General features: G+C 44.5%; 1 protein-coding gene across 1 annotated transcript in view; it reads left to right on the top strand.

Annotated features, from left to right (window-relative positions):
* The first annotated feature begins 3,416 nt into the window (after positions 1–3,416).
* NSMAF (neutral sphingomyelinase activation associated factor) overlaps positions 3,417–18,996 on the top strand; it is a 61,580-nt gene continuing 46,000 nt past the window's right edge. The window contains exons 1-2 of the mRNA XM_039225104.1: positions 3,417–3,546; positions 18,164–18,253. Of these exons, the coding sequence (XP_039081035.1) occupies positions 3,488–3,546; positions 18,164–18,253 (149 nt within the window). The 5' untranslated portion in view covers positions 3,417–3,487. The remainder of the gene's footprint in view (positions 3,547–18,163; positions 18,254–18,996) is intronic.

Here is an 18,996-nt window from a genome sequence, read left to right as displayed (position 1 = left end):
TCCTGTCTTTTACTAAGAATACCCTACTAAATCTTTAGTTATAAGATTTACTTAACCTCACTATAATTGGAATAGTTCTGCAAGAATATTTCTGTAAAACCTGCTTCTGTACACTTTCCAAAGCATCTTATCACAAAGAGTTATCCATTGTAAAAATTGCTTTTTCTGATGTCATGTTATCATTTAACCTATAAATAAAGACACCAAAACCGACAGGACAGAGATGCCTGCCTGGTGATCAGAAAGAATCTCGGGGCCTCTCACTCTCTCCCGCCGACAATGTCCATCCTTCAGGGACCCCTGGACCTGCCGGAGCCGGCTCGGCCTCCAGCAGAAAAGTGACCAAGGAATGGTGACTGGACCTTTCAGTCACTTGACGGAAACGGAAGTCCTGTTGGGCTAGATGGAAGGGAATCCAAGGAGGGAAAGTGCAGGCAGAGCATATGGACAGAGGTTTCTAGAAGGTTGGCTAAGAATGGGGAGCTAGAGGGAATAAAAGGACCATTTTCTGAAAACTGTATTTCTATTTGGATGGGAATGATTCAAAAGTGAGGAAGAAATAGACAAAGCAAGAGAGAGAAAGGGGCAAGAGACAAAGCACAATTATGGAAGCTAAATAGTTGAGAAGGAAGAGGTTGGTCTTTCACAGGAGCAAATATACCTCAAAACAGCAAGGAAGGCAAAGCAGCAGATGCTAGTATGGGTTTGGAGGGGGGAGGGGGGCTGAGGAAATTTCCCCCTCCTTCTCTCTTAATTCTCCACCAACATAAACTCTTTCACCGCAGAAGCTGCCCGTCTATCTTCTGAGCTATTGTTCAAGAAAATCCTTTTGAGGCAGCGTCTTCCCCTCCTGTTGTCACAGATAAAGCCGGGGGAGTGAAAAATTACAAAGGGTTAATCAGTGTAAACGCTGTATCTGTATCTGCTACGTGGCAATTATCTTCCTAGATGGGGAGACAGAGGCCCCATCCTTCCTGATGACTGCATTTCAAAGGAATGGCTTTCAAGTCCCTGAGAAAGGCACTCCCTGGTCTTAGGAGAGACATATGTGTCCATCTCACAGGTTCAGAGAGAGGATTCACAACTGTAAGCTTTTTTTCAGTAAATGCTCCAAGAAACAGCAGTCAGGGGCTCTTGTCAGGTGTGGGCTAGGACAAACCAGTACATTCTATTGGCAGACTTGCGCTTTCGCAGACAGGGACGTTAAAGGAGGCCAGGGGCCTCCCAGGCATGGGATCTTGGGCTGGTAGAAACCACGCTCGTGTCTTCTAACGCGGGTGAGAATGTGGACAGAATCATTTGTGCTGAGAGCCTGTTGTTTTTATAGGCCACGGTCGAGGCCTAGTTGAGACGGAGGTTCAAAGAGGCCTGGCTGAAGTTTGGTCAAGGAGAAATTGTCACTCTCCGCTCACCAGAATCACATCATCCTTTAATGTTTAAGGTGTATTTCTTATTTACTTATTTATTTACTTTGGAGAGAGAGAGCACACAGGCTGAGGAGGGGCAGAGAAAGAGAGGGAAACACAGAATCCGAAGCAGGCTCTGTGCTGAAAGCACTAACTATGCAGTGCTGAACCCACTAACCATGAATTTGTGACCTGAGCCAAAGTCAGATGCTTAACTGAGTGAGCCACCCAGATGCCCCATCCTTTAGTGCTTAAAAGAAGAAAGCTTGCATGCTGTTTTCTTGCCTTATTCCAGCCAAAAGTGGTACCTCATAGTATCTATACCTCTTAATATATATTGTAGTACTTCTCATATAGGAAGCTATCATGATGTGTCTGTGTACAACTTTTATTATCTAATTACATCATGAGTCTGCTCGTATATTTGTCTTGGCTACCTGACTAAATCTCAGTTTCCTAGAGGCACACTGGGCTAACGTCTCTGACATGTTTTTACAGTTACAGGCTCTGTGCAATACTTGGTCACATGGAAAGGACTTGATCCAAGTTACAGGGTATCCACACACCCTCACTCATTCCAAAACACTTTTTCAAAAATAAAAATTTTTCTTTATTTTTGAGAGAGAGACAGGGCATGAGCAGGGGAAGGGCAGAGAGAGAAGGAGACACAGAATCTGATGCAGGCTCCAGGCTCCAAGCCGTCAGCACAGGGCCTGACTAACTGCTCGAACTCATGAACCCCGAGATCATGACCTGAGCCGGTCAGACGCTTAAGCGACTGAGCCACCCAGGCGCCCCCCGAAACACTTTTAATGAGCGCCCCCTTTATGCATATCAGTTTTCCAGTGCTGCTGGGATCAAGTTCAAGAAGATCCTGGCTTTTATTCTTGGTTCTCCATCTTTCCTTCAGAGATGTCCTGCCACACCCTGGCCAGCTGACATACTCACTCACCCTGAAGCTTTAAACAATCTAACTCTGCGGAACCCGACCTGTAAGATAATATGAGATACGTGTTAGCATATATACAGCTTAGAAGTTTGTTATTCCAGAAACCCTTTACAATCACAGGGTCATACTCAGGAGATTATAAAGGAGTCAGAACCACAGTGAGATACTACTCACTCCCACCAGGAGAGCTCTAATCAAGAGGTCAGATAATAACAAGTGCTGGCAAGAACGTGAAGAAATTGGAACACTTACACACTGCTGGTGGAAATGTAAAATGCTGCAGGGATTTCAGAAAACAGTTGGTAGTTTCTCAAGCGTTTAAACACAGAGTTCGATGACCCAGCAATTCCAAGCCTAGGCATGTAGTCTGCAGAAATGAAAACACCCACCCATGCAAAAAGTTGTACAAGAGCGTTCCTGGATGTATTCATAATAGCCAAACGATGCATGGGTTAACAAAATGCGGTAAATCCATACACTAGAATCTCTCCAGCGATTAAAAAAAACCCAAAAAAACAAAAAAATCAAGAGTGAAGTACAGATACAGGAATGGGCCTGGAAAGCATTCACGCTAAGTGCAAGCCAGACATACGAGGCTACATGATTGCATTTACATGAAATGCTGGGAATAGGCAAATTCACAGACACAGAAAAGCCGACCAGCGCTTGCTAGTGCGGCCCTGGGGGCCGTGGGGGTGGTCCCTGAAAGGCCCCGGTCGGGGGGCGCGTCGTGCATCGTCCGTGACCGTCAGCAAGAGCCGCCGAATGGTACACACCCGAGACGGGTGCGCCGCGTGCCGTGCTGTTAGCGAGAGAGAGAAAAGTCATGCGACCGAGCACCGCAACCGCCCACAGCGCGAGAGCCCCGCACGTGGCTGGGTCGGGCCCGGGCAGCACGCGGGCGGCGGGGGCGGCGCGGGCGGGGGGCCGTCCCCAGGCCGGCGCCGGGCCTCGTCGCGCCTGAGTCACGGCGGGCGCCGCGGGAGTCCCCGCCAGGCCGCAGCTCCCTCCCCTCCCGGCCGGGACCCGGCGCGCGGGGCCCGCCTCCCGCCGCCGCGTCCCGGACTCCGTCGCCCGCGGCCGCGGCGCCCGGGCCGTGCGTCCCCGCGCGCCGGCGCGCTGCCCTCCCTCCATGGCGTTTCTCCGGAAGACGCGGCGGGAGCGGCAGCTGCAGCTCTACTCCAGGGAGAGGTGAGCGCCGGCCCCGCGTGCGGGCGGCGGCGGGGGGGCCGGGGGCCGGGGACCCGCTCGCGGGGTGGGGGGTGGGGGGTGGGGGGTGGGGGGCGGGGGGTGGCCGGGCCCCGGGAGGCCGCCCCCGGTGCGGGGACCCGCACAAAGGCCGGGGCCGGGAGCCGGCCGGGCGCTCGGCGGGGGGCGGGGGCCGGGAGCCGGGTCGGGAGCCGGGTCGGGTCCGGGCCGGGTCGGGGCCGCCGGCGAGCCGGGCGCAGGTGGGGCCGCGCGGGGCCCGCCGGCCGCGTCGCGCTCACCCGGAAGAGGCCGCGGGGTCCCGGCGCGGACTCCCCGGCGGGCGCCGGCCCGCGGCCCTGGCGTTCTCTGGGGGGGCGCGGGGGGCGGCGGGGGGGCGCGGGGGGCGGCGGGGGGGCGCGGGCCGGCGGCCTCCCCCTGCACCGCCCGGGGCGCCGGCGCGGGTCGTGGCACTGTGTGGGCGCCGCGCCTGCCCCGGGACGGCGGCTGCCGCGCGTCGCTGCCCCCTTTTCCTGCCGACTTCTTCAGACGCCAGGCCGAGGCCTCCGGCTCCGTCCCCTGCTTGGCCGCGAGGTGGGCCGCCAGAAAGGCCTTATTCTGCGAAAAGCCAACCCCCCCCCCCCCGCCCCCGGTCCCCGCACCGTGTTGTACTGAGCAGTGGGCCGCATTGTAGACGAGTGCATTTGAAGGCTTCGCGTTCAGACGCGTGGCCAGGCCCCGGGCAGTATCCCCACAGTAATCCCCACAGTACGGATTTGGGGGCCCCCCCCAGCACCATCAGAGGACCTCGGAGCAGCACCCTTTTAGTTTCCGATTCTCAGCCTCCAAGGGAAGTCGTTTATCAAAAAGGCCACTTCTGCCCCCAAGTCGGTTTCTGGTGAACCAGGGAGCTTGCCGATTTGGGGGTCTGTGGCCCCAGGTGCCCAAAGGAACTGGGGATGAATTCGTTTCACAGTAATTACTGCGGGAAGAAGTTATCGGGGAGTCCTGCCGGCCCATGACGCTGTTGTGTGATCCGCGGTGGATGGAAGGAAACAGGTCTTCCTTCTTTACCTTTGAAGGTCTTCAGCTGCACCCCGTTCAACGTCCAGACGACAGATGAACAGGAGAAAACCCAAGTTTTGTTACCTGTGGGCAGAGGCCCGACATTAACATAGAGACGTGACGGAATGACCAGGGAGGGCAGTTTTTATACATTTTAGACAAAGAGACAATACGTTTGTGAAGAATTGACAGGCTGAAGAAAACAGGTGCCTGGGCGCTTTAATTAGCAGGGAGTTCAGAGGGGAAAAAACCAAGATTTGTTTTTACAGCTTTCTTGGCTTTCAAGTTCCTGTCTCTGGCGGTGAAAAGGTCTTTTTGTTTCTTAGTACAGGGAGGGTATTTCTCATAGGGAAGATTCTGTTCCTGATTTCAGGGGGACAGGAGGGTCCGAGTGCCCTTGCATTGGCTATTTCTTAAGTAACTTTTGTTTAAAATAATATGCCGAAGGGGCCCATTTGGGGACAGCCTGCCCTTGGCCTCTACGGTGGGCGCCAGCGAAACAATTGTACGTGGAAGTACAGGCGTAGACGTTGAGGTCTGGGTGGTCTGGCAGCATCATCACGTGTTTCCTAGGTGTTGATCTGTTTTGTCCAAATATTCATGTCCTTTTAATCTGTAAGGTTGGCCGGGCCGGCATAGCCAGGCTTTCAAATTCCATTTCCCACTGTAGAGAAGAAGATAAGATGTATCAACAGAATAGATCTTGGATATGGCTTCCAGGAGTGCTTTTGGTTTTGTGATTAGGTTTTATCCACAGAAGCGCTTATTTTCTTAATTTTTTAATGTTTGTTTATTTTTGAGAGAAAAGAGAGAGAGACAGAGAGTGAGCAGGTGAGAGGCAGAGTGAGGGGGAGATGCAGAATCCAAAGCAGGCTGCAGGCTTTGAGCTGTCAGCACGGAACCGGGCGCAGGGCTCGAACTCACCAACCATGATATTATGACATGAGCCGAAGTTGTACCCTTGACAGATTGAGCCCCCTAGGTGCCCCCAAAAACGTATATTTTTTGAATAATGACCGGACCCTAAATAAAGTAACTCACACTTGTAGAGGCTCTTCTAACTTCGTTCATAATGCTTGTTTCATTCGGAAAGAGCTTGAGTAGAGTGTCTTTGTTCTGTACCAACAACATGAAGAATTGGGGGCATTCTGTCTTAAATAGATGGATGTTCAAATTTGCATGGTAAGAACTTAGAAACACTTAAATTGCCATCATGTTCTGCGATCAAAGAGTTATTTGTAATAATTCTGTGGCCTCTGATATAGAGGAAAACCCCGTTTTGTTTAGGTCTGCCGGTTCATTTGATAGCTGTTGTTTTTGTTTTAGTTTATACCGCTCTACAGTGTCACACAGTGTCTGCTTTGTTGGTATCTATTGATCAGATAACCCAGCAGGCGAATAGCACACCAATAACTGTAGCTTTCACAACCGGAACGTGCATTCATCCTCAGGAGGCATCCGAAGGCGTTGGTGCCACGTATCTTAGATTTTATTTGAATCGTCGTTGCTGACTGCCCACGTCTTTTAATGCTCTCTTTTCTGGCTTGGCAGCCTCGGGCTGATGAACTTGAGTCTCCACCAGAGTGAAGGCGGACTTGAACCCCGTCGGTGTCCAGTTGAATGAACTGGGGTACCAGTTGAATTAAAGGGGTCTGTCTCACAAGCAGAGGTGGGCTAGAACCACGCAGCCCCTATAAATCTTAGAATTCACTCTGAAAGGCAAGACTAGTTTATTTTATTATTATTTTTTAATGTTTTTAATTTATTTCTGAGAGAGAGAGAGGGGCAGCGTGAGCAGGGGAGGGACAGAGAGAGAGGGAGACACGGAATCCAAAGTAGGCTCTAGCCTCTGAGCTGTCAGCACAGAGCCCGATGCAGGGCTTGAACCCACGAACTGTGAGCTCATGACCTGAGCCGAAGTCGGATGCTTACCTGACTGAGCCACCCAGGTGCCCCAAGGCAAGATATTTTAAACCAACTTTATTTCTGGGGCACCTGGGTGGCTCGGTCGGTTGAACATCCAACTCTTGGTTTCCGCTTAGGTTATGATCTCACGGTTTGTGAGACGCAGCCCTTCGTCTGATGGCAGAGCCTGCTTGGGATTCTTTCTCTCCCTCTCTCTCTGCCTCACTCCTACTCTCTCTCTCTCATAATAAATAAATTTTTTTAAAAAAGCTTTATTTCTGTACAGATTTTCCTTAGCTCATCCCTTTTTCGCAATAAACACCAATTAGCACTGTGATTGATAGAGGCCATTTGCTCAAATGTACCCAAGAGAACTGTTACTTTTCTTGGGACTACTTCAAAGGTGACCCTTAATAAAAGGCCTCCCCTCTCATGCTGCTTTAGAGATTTGAGATTCCTACCGCCACCAAGTAAACCTCAAAAAAGGAGAAACCGGAAGTTAGCATTCATTTCTTTTAGCATTAAATTGATGCTCTGCATTTAGAGGTAAGTGGTATTTCTACAAAGGTAGGCGCAGAGAGACTGGTTGGGAGAGTCTTGGCTTGGTCGCTTAGACCAAAGTGAAGGCAGAAGAAGTGGAGAAAAGCGGATGGATTGTAGATGTTTTTGGGAGGTGGAATGGATAGGACTTGGTGTGGTAGATTTCACATAGGAGGTAACAGAGAAAGAGTCCCCGCTAGAGTTGTCAGATTACATACAGGATGCCCAGTTAAATGAATTTCAGATGAATAATGAAAAATCTTTTAGTGCAAGTATGTCCCATGCAATATTTGATACATACTTATGCTAATTTATTTGTAATTTGTCTGAAATTTAACTAGGCATCCTGTATCTTTATTTGCTCAACATGGTAGTCCTACTTTCAGGTTTCTGGCTTGAACAACTGTACAGCGGTACCATTTATTAGCACTATTTATAAAGAATGGTAATTTTCAGTACTGTGTTAGAAAATGAAGAGATACTTGGTCATTAACGTACACTAGTATCCTGGTGAAGATTCAGATGCCAGAAACTGTATTGATTTTACTGTTTTTTAAAAAGTGTGCTGTTGGGGCACCTGGCTGGCTTACTCGGTTAAGCATCCGACTTCGGCTCAGGTCATGATCTCACAGTTTGTGAGTTCAAGCCCCACATTGGGCTCCGTGCTGACAGTGCAGAGCCTGCTTGGGATTCTCTCTCTCCCTCTCTTTCTCTGCCCCTCCCTGCTTGCTCTTTCCGTCTCTCTCTCAAAAATAAACAAACTTAAAAATAAATAACGACATTAAATAGGTTAATTAAAAATGGGCTATTTAGGTATTAATGAAGATCAGTGGGAAACAGTTTTAAAAGACAATTCACATGTCTGTCTTTGGAGTTGCTGGAAATAATGCATGTACAGTGGGTTAGCAGATAAAGGTATTTTACAAACCGCTGCTATTTAAGGTATTTCTATTTTAAGATTTAGGAGTAGGCTACTTGTTACATATTTTTATCTTCACATCTAGCGTGGTGTGATGGAAGAATAGCTATTCTTTTCCTTGGGTGATACAGAAGTTTAGATACTCAAGGCACACTCCTATTGGGGGAGGCAAATTCCTTTCTGTAATGTTGTACAGCAAGTTACTTAGCTGTAGCTTATAAGCTGTCATTCTGGGATAAAACAGTGATCATGAATTCTATATTGGGCACACATATTTCATTAATACTTTTACAGGCACTTCTTAGAATTCAGCTTTGCTCCAGACGTTCCACGTGTGTTTATATTTCTCAATTATGCTGATATTAAATTCTTGGCTGATATTAAATACCTTTTACTTCAAATATTATTTTATCAGTTGATTCTGTATTTATTATGCTAACAATACTGGTTGAGAGGGCAAAGCGATTTGCTCTACCCCTGTTTATTCTTTCATTTCTAAGAGTGATCATTCTATTCTTTTAGTATCTCATTGGGATGTGCCCCGTGTTGAAAATGGAGATTAACCGCAGAATCAGCAGTTAGAATGCTGAAGGGTTGAAGGAAATCTGTCTATGACGCACAAATAGGGTGTATTTTTCTTACACAGAAACAAACAACAAACCACAGCAAAAACGGTAGGAGAAGAAATAAATGCTGCAAATATTCACCTTAAGCCCTTATTGCTGTCTGACATTAATTTCTTCCAAAATGGCTACCATTTAGGAAAACACAAGAGCACACTCATACATTTTGAGTGGATTTGCTCTATGATTTTCATTAAGAAAAAGATTTTTTTAATGTTTATTTTTGAGAGAGAGAGAGAGAGAGAGAGGAAGGCTGGGGGAGGGGGGGACAGAGGATCCAAGCTGGGTCTGCACGGACAGCAGTGAGCCCGATGTAGGGCTTGAACTCACGAACCGTGAGATCATTACCTGAGCCAGAGTTGGAAGCTCAACTGCCCTGGCCACCTAGGCGCCCCAAGGGAATTTTTTTTAATGTGATATGAAACGAGTATAGCCATTTAATGAATTCATTGTTTGTTTTATTTTCCTAAGTACCATTGTGATTTCATCTTTTATCCATGAGACGTGTAGAATTGTGACTTAACATTTGTAACTCAAAGATTTTAAGATTTCTTTTTTTTAATTTGTGTTTAGTGAGGAAGATCTGTATAATACTAATGCTTTTAAATCATTATGAATTATAGTCGTTTTTCACAAATTGATGTGAGGTTGAAAATAGGTGCACATGAATATTGGCATAATATCTATATATCTATTAAGCTTGTTAATTGTGTTTAGATCTTTTATTTTCTGATTGAATTATCAATTACTGAGAGATCCTTCATGGTGCAAATTTTGACTTATATTTCTATCGACTTTGGTTATATTTTCAATGGTTGTTAAGTATTTAAGTTTAAAATTGCTATCATAGAAAATTGAATCGTTTGTCAATATATGATGACTTCTTCTAGTAATGATTTTTTTTCCAGCTTTGTTTGTTAAATAACTCTCAGTTTTCTTTGGGTTATTTGCCTTATATGGAATTTTTCATTTCTTTACTTTCAACTTTTCTGTGTCCTTAGGTTTTAGGCATGTTTCTTACTAATGGCTTTATAGTGGATTTTTTAATAATTCATTTTTCAATAATTTTTGTCTTGAAAGATTAATTTAGTTCATTTATATTTATGTAGTACAGATATATTGGGATTCATTTTTATTTTTTATTTTAATTTTTTTTCTTATTTTTTCTTTTATTTGAATTAAGACTCCCTTGTTCTCTTTCATTTTTCCTAAAGAGTATGGTATTTATTCTGTTTCTGTTTTTCTAGAGCTTATGTTGAAATCTTAACATTTATATTTAACTTAAGATGTGAAGCTAATCATTATTTTATACCACCCTCCCCTTCCTAACAATGTAAGGACCTTGGAATACTTCTGCTGTCCGTCCTAAATTATAGTCTTTTATTGTCTAGTATTTTCAGTCTGTATTGTAAACCTACAAATTAGATGCTACAATTGTCTAGTTTGTGTTTCTGTAGTTTTACACACATGTTTACCATCGTCTTAGTTCAGCATTCCTTCTTCTTGCCTATCGTATCTTTCCCGTGGAATTTTTTTTCTTTTCTTTTCCTAAAGAAGTTCCCCTAAAGGTAGCAAATTCTTTTTGTCTGTGTGAACATGTGCTTATCTTCTTGTTTTGGAAGTCAGTTTTGGTAGATGTATACTTTTGGCTCTTAAACGAAAGGGGGTTTAAGGGCACCAACCCCCTGCACAGTCAAAAATCTATGACAAAATCTTTGATCTTTTGATTCCCCCAAAACTTAACTATTAGATAGCCTATCGTTGACTGGAAGCCTTACATACTAGGGTACAGTATGTATTATATACTGTATTCTTACAATAATGTAAACTAGAGAAGAAATGTCAGTAAGAATATCATAAGGAAGACAAAGTACATCTATAATACTGTAGTGTATGTATTGAAAAAATCCACATTAAGTGGATCAGTACCATTCAAACCCTTCTTGTTTAAGGGTCAACCTTAATTTTCTGAGCATTTTGAAGATTATGTAAATGAAGGTAGATAGCCAGGGAATATGCACCTGACTTGCTGAAGCGGTTTTTCGGGGCGGGGGAATGACTCAACTTCCAAATTCAGAGAAAAGGTCAGTAACAGGTGTCCATGCAGCTCTTAGCTACCTGGTAGGATGGGGCTTCGGACCCCAGGAGAAACCTGGACCCCGTGGAGTGACCAGGAGCCGGGATACAGTAGAGCTGTCCCCTGGTGGGGGTTGGCTCACCATCCCCAGCTCAGCATTCGCAGCTGTGCAGTGGCCTTACCCCTACTCTGGCCTGATTGGGGCTGTTAAGCCTTGACCTTGAGCCTGTATAATGTGGCAGGAGATAGGGACAGGATTTGTTGCATTTGTGTCCTTGGTTAGGGACCCACCAGCACTTTCCTTGGCAGAATTAAGACTCTGGTCCAAGCCTTGCATTTGACTGGGACTGTTTGCCTTTGACCCAGGACCTTCGTGGGCCTGCGTGGCGCTTTGCCGGAGGCGCTTTCTATTCTGGAGGAGACCAGCCTGCAGTCATTTAAGTCTTCTTGTAAGGACTTTGTCCTTACAAGGACTTAAGTCTTTGTAAGGACTCTGTCTTTTCTCTGGCTGCTTTTTTTTTTTTTTTCCATTTTTTTAAGTGTTTATTTTTGAGAGAGAGAGAGAGAGACAGACAGACAGACAGAAAATGAGCGGGGAAGGGGCAGAGAGAGAGGGAAACACAGAATCTGAAGCAGGCTCCAGGCTCCGAGCTGTCAGCACAGAGCCCGACGTGGGGCTCGAACCCACAAACTGTGACATCATGACCTGAGCCAAAGTCGGACGCTTAACTGGCTGAGCCACCCAAGCACCCCATGCTTTTAAGATCTCCTCTTTATAGTGCTTTACAGTTCGTCTGTATAAAAATTTCTTTTTATTCACCTGTCCTGATTGGTATTCCAAAAGCTGAAACAGTTTGAGAAAATTTGGAGCCAAGGCTTCAGCCTTTATATATTACTTTCATTTCTCATAAAGACTCTCTAATATTTATCTTGATTTTTCTATGCTGCCTTGTGGGCTTTTGAAATCTATCTTACAATTTACACATTTTTTCTCTAGTTGCCTCATTTGCTGTCTATATCATTAGTTCTAATTCAATTATTTTTAAGTTTCTAGTTCTTTTGGGGTCATTTATAACTGCCTGATCAGTTTGGATAGAAGTCTGTTTCTTTGTTATACTTTAGATGTCCTTCTGTTTCTTTAAACTTATCTATCAGAATGATCAGACACAGGAAATAAACTATCTGTAGCTTTTACAGATTCGATTGAATAGTTTGTTGCTTGTATTGACCCTCATTCAGTAATCCTCTTCCTTATTTTATGATTTCGGATTGTGTCTTCTTGTTCCTTGGAAGCTTATTCTTGGGACTTCTTGTAGACCTGGATTTAAGGTGGATTTTTCTAGAAAGTGTTCGCATTCATTTCTGCCCGGGGTGCTGGGAGAGACCATACTGGTTCGTCTTGAGTTTTACTGGGCTCAGTAAGTAGTTTGAATGCTAGCCCCAAATGTGTGTCAGCCTGGTGTGTGTCAGGCTGGCGCTTTCACATTCTCCAGGAAGACTGACTTTGTCCCTAGCCCAGAGCCTGGGTCCTCCCGTCTCCCTCTGGGGAAGGGCGGGAGGGGGTTTTTATTTCCATCCTGCAAGGGTGTTAACTTTAGGGATTCTAGCCTTCTCTACCCCTGCGCCCCTCCCCCACTGTCCCCCCAGGACACAGGGCATGTAAATGCAGGCTCTCTCGTACTCAGAGCTGAGCAAACACGTAGGGGAGAAGATTCTCCAGGGCCTGCTAACCTCTCTCTTCTGAAGCGTTCCCTCACTTTCCCATCCCCGCAGCCAGGCATCTGAAGAGAGATTTTAGTCATTTATCCAGCAATTTTAGAGGCTCTGTAGCGAGATTGTTTCTCTGGACACGTAATCCACCATAATGTCTGAAATGGGATTCCTGCTGATTTGTGTAAGCCCGGGTTTATTTAGTAAGTCTATCAACCCGCTGGTTAAGAAGAGGCTCGAAGTAATCTAATTTGTGTCCCTCTCCTCGATTCTATAGTAAAGTGATTTAACGAAATGTCCAACAGCCAAGTCACGGCCGCACTGAGGCTGGAGAAGATACGGTCTGGGCCAAGTCCATCTCCTTGGGTCACTACAGCATCTTGCTTCTGTTTTAAAATGAGGCGTGTTCATTCTTAATCGTCTCTCAGAAATTCAGGACGATTGAGGAGCGATCAAAGCCTGGTTTACGTGGCTGTTAGCACCTGGTCATTCTTAGGGTAACCTGTGGGCTGGCGGCATGAGCACCTACTGGGCTCCTTAGGAAATGTTCAGTCTCAGGCCGTGCCCCAGACCTATTGCATCTGAATCTGCATTTTACTGTGATCCCCGATGAGATGATGATCGTAGTACACACATTCACGTTTGTGAAGCACTGTTCTAGAGAACAGTATTAAGCATTCCTCTTTTTAAGTTAAAAAAAATTTTTTTTGGTTTCTTTGAACTATGCTTTCACATTTTTCTTCTCGATAGTTTACGGAAGGCTCGTGGAGCATCCTCCCTTGATGAGGAAATTGAAAGGCTTCGGGAGCGTAGGTGATATTTCTGCCGTTGATTCTCGTAGATAGTTGAGACTTGAAAGTAGAAATGACCGGCTTTATGGATGGTCAGCGAAAGGGATTTCGGTATCTGAAGCATCTTGTCCTGGAAGTAACTGCATCTCACGTAGTCAGAGGAGAACGCAGTTTCCTAGACTCTGGCCAAGTGCTGGAGTTTTAAACTTACTCCCAAGGGAAAGGCTCACAAGGGCAGGTGAAGTGGTGATCCTGGTTACTCCGGTGGACAGCAAGGTAGGGGATGAAATCTACTCCCAGGGAAGAAGGGCCAGTAATTTACATGAGGAAACAATCTGTTCAGGGCCTAGAAATAACACTGCGTCACACACATGTGTCTGTGCAAATGTGTAGAACATGAATAATAAAATGAGTCGAATTTTATTACAGAGGACAATTCATCTTAGGTGGTGCTGAAGCCTGGTAGGATGGGACTCAGGATTGGAAACCTGTGCTGAAAAGCCACAGAGCTGTACAGAAGGAAAGACCCGTCAGGAAGTGAGGCAGAATGTCAGCAAATACAGCTGCAGGGGAATCCGTGAACAGAGCGGGGAAACCCAGGGAACCTGCTGGAAAGAGGAACAGAGATCATTGCATTCACTTGTTACGAGGCACCTGAGTGAACGGAAAAAATGGCGGATGTGTACCTGCTGTGGATTGAAAACAGGAAGTAGCACCCAGGGAATGACGAGAGACCTTCCTTAGTGCTTAGTGAGATACAGTTATCGTTTCTTGAGCTCCCTTGCTGAAGTGTTGATTTATCTTAAGGCAGAAAACCTGAAAACTTTGTAAAATTCTGAATATTAAAGAGAAATTAATTAATACATTTCTGGAAACCTTCAGGAAAAGCAGTCCATAGCAAGTTAGTTATTGTTGAAGCCCAGGGCGGGGATCAAGAAGGATTCTGTCACACATTGAGTCTAGACTTTTAGAAGGCAGATACTGAAAGTTTCAATGAAGAAAAAAGAGAAAGGTATTTTTGCTAGAGATTTCTGGAATGGATATTGATCCAGAAGGTTTTGAAACTGTCAAAAATAAAATTCAGGACATTCAAGCCAAATGGTCTTTGGTGGAGAGTTCCAGAAAGTCAGATAACTAAACATAGGATGGCTGCACAGGTACTATTCCACTGAGCTTATAATTTTTTAAAAAAAATGTTTATTCATTTTTGAGAGAGAGAGAGATACTGCACAACCAGGGTCAGGGGAGAGAGAGAGGGAGACACAGAATCCGAAGCACAGGGCCCGACATGGGGCTCGAACCCACCAGCTGTGATATCATGATCTGAGCCAAAGTCGGACACCAAACCGACTGAGCCACCCAGGTGCCTTGTATCTTAACCATTTTCAAGTGTGTAGTACAGTAGTGTTAAGTATGTTCGCATTATTGTGCAACAGGTCTCTAGGACTTTTCCATTTTGCAAACCTGGAGCTCTGTACCCACTGAAAAGCAACTCCCTGAAAAGCTGTTCTGCTTTCTCCCTCACCCCCAACTCCTAGCAACCACCATTCTGTTTTCTCTTGGTGAGCGTTTGACTACTTCAGATACTTTACGTGAGTGGAGTTAGGCAGTATTTGTCTTTCTGTGACTGGCTTATTTCACTAAGCATAATGGTTCATCCATGTTGTAGCATAAGACAGGACTTCCTTCGTTTTGAAAGCTGAATAATACTCCGTTGTATGCGTATACCCCGCTTTCCTTACCCATCCATCCTCCACACCCTTGCCAACATTTGTTATTTTCCTCCTCCTCCTCTTCTTCATCTTCCTCGTCTTCTTTCTTCTTCTTCGTCATCATCGTCGTCGTCGTCTTCTTCTTTCTTCTCCTTCTTCCAAGGTGATCTCTCACTTATGGTTTTGCTTTACATTTTCCTGATGATTAGTGATACTGAGTATATTTTCTTATACTTTTCAGCCATTTGTATATCTTCTTTGGAGAAGTAGCTATTAAAGTCCTTTGCCCATTCTTAAATCAGGTTAACTTTTGTTGTTGTTGAGCTGTAGGAGTTCTTTATTTATCCTGGGGAGTAACTCCTTATCATATATGTGATTCGCATATATTCTTTCCCGCTCTTTAGGCTGTCATCTCATTCTGTTGATTACTTTCTTTGCTGCACAGAAGGTCTGAAGTTTGATGTGGTCACATTCGTTTATTGTTCTTTTGGTGTCCTGTCCAAGAAACCGTTGCCAAATCAATGTCAAATGATCTTTAAAAGGGTCCAAGGCCACACAATAAGGAAAGGACAGTCTTTTCAACAAATGGTGCTGGGAAAACTGGATTTCCACATGCAAAAGAATGAAGTTGGGTCCTTACTTTACATCACATACAAAAGTTAACTCAAAATGGATTAAAGACCTAAATGCAAGACCTGAAAGTGTAAAACTCCTAGAAGACTTGGGGGAAAGCTTCATGACACTGGATTTGGCAATGATTTCTGCAGATCACTCTGGGTAGTATGGACGTTTGAACAGTATTAAGCATAGGATTGTATGTGTATGTATATTTATTTTTCTTTTTCCAAAACGTATTTCTTTTTAATTCAAGTATAATTAACATACAGTGTTATATTAGTTTCAGTGTATAATCTCATGATTCAACAAGCCTATACATCACTCGGTGCTCATCACAGGTGTGCTCTTAAATCCCTTCACCTATTTCAGCCACCCCCCAAGCCCCTCCCCTTTGGCAGTCACCATTCTCTGTATTTAATAAGAGTCTGGTTTTTTCTTTCCTTTTTCTGTATTCATCTGTCTTGTTTCTTAAGTCCCACATGAGTGAAGTCATGTGGTGGTTGTCTTTCTCTGATTTATTTTCACCTAGCTTAGTACCGTCTGGAGCCATCCATGTTGTTGCAAAGAATAGAGTTATAACCGTGAAGGCTCCTTGTGCTTCATAGCAATAAAAGTATGCCATTGTCCTATTAAAGAGACTTATTTTGTTTTACCTTTTCTCACAAGAGGAGGAGTGGGGAGATCAAGAAGGGAAAAGAAGGATTATATAGCTCCAGCCCAAGCAAAGAGGTTTGGGTCATTAAGACACAAGCTAAAAATAAGGGGCAGGGTAACTAGGAAGTACCTCTCTGATTTAAACCTTTGTGGAAATTATCTGAAGCATCAAAGGACTGTTCAGCAATCCTAAGTCTTGCGGTTGTATTCAGCTTCAGAATAAGTATTAGTAATGAGCATTTCCTTTGAGCCCTGACATTTTAGCCAATGATTAATTCTTATTCATGGATTTAAAGACATAGAATAGGCTAATAAAAAGTTCCCCGTGAGGATGGTAAAGCTGGCTCCTGCTGTCATTATTTTTAGTTTATGAGTTGCTTTTCTTTTGGTTCAGGTTTTCTTTGTAATGAACAACGTCATCTTGTTCTATAGATGTTATGTCTTTTTTCTAAGTACCTTATAGGTTTTTGAACTCCTGTTTTCTGGATTATGTCTGGAACTTCACGTGTGTTTCTTCTGCTTGTTTTGGTCTGGTTCTTTCATGTTAGAGGCTGGTGATCTTGAGTTACCCATTCATATTTACGTGTGAGGCACGTCATTCGTGTCACGGTGGGCAGGCCCTTTCTGGTGGGCTCCAGTATGGGTGATACTGTAGAGACCTGGCTCTTTCAAACACTCCTGTCCACGGGTCTTTTCTCTAAAGCGAGTCAGTTTTTTCTAAAAACAATCCGCCAAACTGTTGCTTGGAGTGGTTATGTGTTCCTGCATTTTCCTTAACCACCCTCTTTTCACGCCACGCGTAGCCTTGCTCTCCACTCTGCTTGGTGTCTAGCTTGGAGTCTTACTCCGTTTTGTCTAGAACATTGTGCACCAGAGTGAGGTAGGAGAGGCATCGGGGAGGATCGGGGCTCCTGACTCATTCAGGCTTCCGACCATGCCCCCCATGCTTCCTCCCTGTCTTCTTGGCACCTGATTCCTGCAATTTCAGGACCTTTTGGAAGTCCTGTGGCTTGAGTTGGTTTTCTCCTAATGGGTACCTTCTACCGGAAGCATCCGCCGATCTGGTGTCTGGTCACTGCTGATCCCTCCCCTCTGCTTTCCATTCCTCACACACTTGTTGCTCTTGTCCCTGTGACTCTTCAGTTTTCTTTGGTTTGAGGTCTTACAATTTAAAATTTTTTCATTCACATTTTAGTGGAGCAGAAATAGACCTGCTTGATCTACTAAATTCATCAGCAATACCGTCCTCCGACACCCAGTCCCCCACTCCCACGCGGCCCACGAGAGCTTTCCCTGAAGCCCTAGGTGCCGCCGATGTTTCCCCGCCTCCCCACATAACAGACGAAACCCTCGTTTTCGGTTATGTGCCATGTATTTGTGTCTGTGGCTGTACAACCGAATTAATACCTTTTTCTTATCACCTTCTTTTGATTTTAATCACTTAAAGCACTTAAAACTTTAGAAAGAACAGTATTTCAGTCCTCTTCTATTCAGTTTACTTACTCAACACCAAAGCATTGGACTGTAGCTAAAGATCTGATTCTCAGAGGCATATGATCTCATGGAAGTGGTAAGATAAACCCAATCAACCAGAAGGCAGAACGCTAGACTGGGAGGGGGTGCGGTGGGAAGGGGAGCGGGGAAGCCTGGCGGTCAGTCAGAGGAAACCAAGGATGAAGACTCCATTGATGGAAAAGCCCCAGGTTTTGTTCAGGCAAGAATAGGTTTTACATTATGAAATTTGGGGGGTCTCTTAAAGGAGTTAAACAATCCACTTGTAAGTAATTTTATTTGTGGCTTGGCCATGCGGGTCTGTCTGTCACTTTCTCCCACGGAATAGAGAAGGGTATCTGGTATAGGATCTCTACTTAATAAGTATTTGTTGATTCAATGAATGGAGAAACCCTTTGGCAACAGATGCTTTAAATATTCTGCTTTCTTTCTTATGCTTAAAATATATATATAAACATGAGGTTTTGTTGTGTTTGCTCTGGTTTTTCCAAATATAGATTTTCCTTGCTCCTGCTTAACTTGGAGGAATACTACTTTGAACAACATACAGCTAATCATATTCAGAACAAGGGTGGTCACAATGAAAGGTAAGGAAGACTTTTGGATCTTTACAGAGTAACAGACCTGTCCTGTGTCTGATATTTTAAAAATTAAATGTGTGATCATGTGGATTCCCCACCGTCCCATAAGGAGGGCTTCTAAGTAGCTGTCATACTTCAGATATTTTCTAAAGCTGAGAAGCTGTGTGTATGAATTCCTTTAATGTGGGTGCTTACATCAGCTGGAGAGGACTCTTGATTCATTTTCCGTCTCTTTTTTTATGTATCGATTCTGTGCTTATACTCTCAATTATTTGGGTTATGGTGTTATAAGGTAACGATCATAAAACACCAGAGTGGCATTAAAACCAGTACTTTCAAAGTGAATAATCTGATTTGAATTAGAAGTGGAATCAGTTTTCTATATATTGTAATAGGTACAGCTTATTGCTATAAAAGCAGATTCCGTTTTGAAAGCTGTGTACAAAAATGCATAATGAAATTTTTTGTCTAAAATGTCAGCTCAGTATTAACCAAATTCAGAGTTATTCCAGCAAAATTGTATTTGCCAATGATTTCCTTTGAGAGATATCCCTTAATCAATACAGGCCATGACTTGAACATGCTTTGATATTAGTCAAACTCTTTAATGTTTTCTGTTCTTCAGGTTTTATCTTGAAAGGACCATCAAAGCCATGTAGTATTTGTTTAAATACAACCTGAAGTGGAAACTACTTAGCTTGTTGTTAGGGAGCTTCTGACATGTCTGTTTCCCTAGCATTCAAATTAGA

This window comes from Hyaena hyaena, unplaced genomic scaffold (assembly GCF_003009895.1).
Source record: "Hyaena hyaena isolate Hyena2069 unplaced genomic scaffold, ASM300989v1 scaffold_1899, whole genome shotgun sequence".
Lineage (NCBI taxonomy): Eukaryota > Metazoa > Chordata > Mammalia > Carnivora > Hyaenidae > Hyaena > Hyaena hyaena.
The sequence above is the reverse complement of the archived record's forward strand: the minus strand, read 5'-3'. Positions and strand labels throughout refer to the sequence as shown.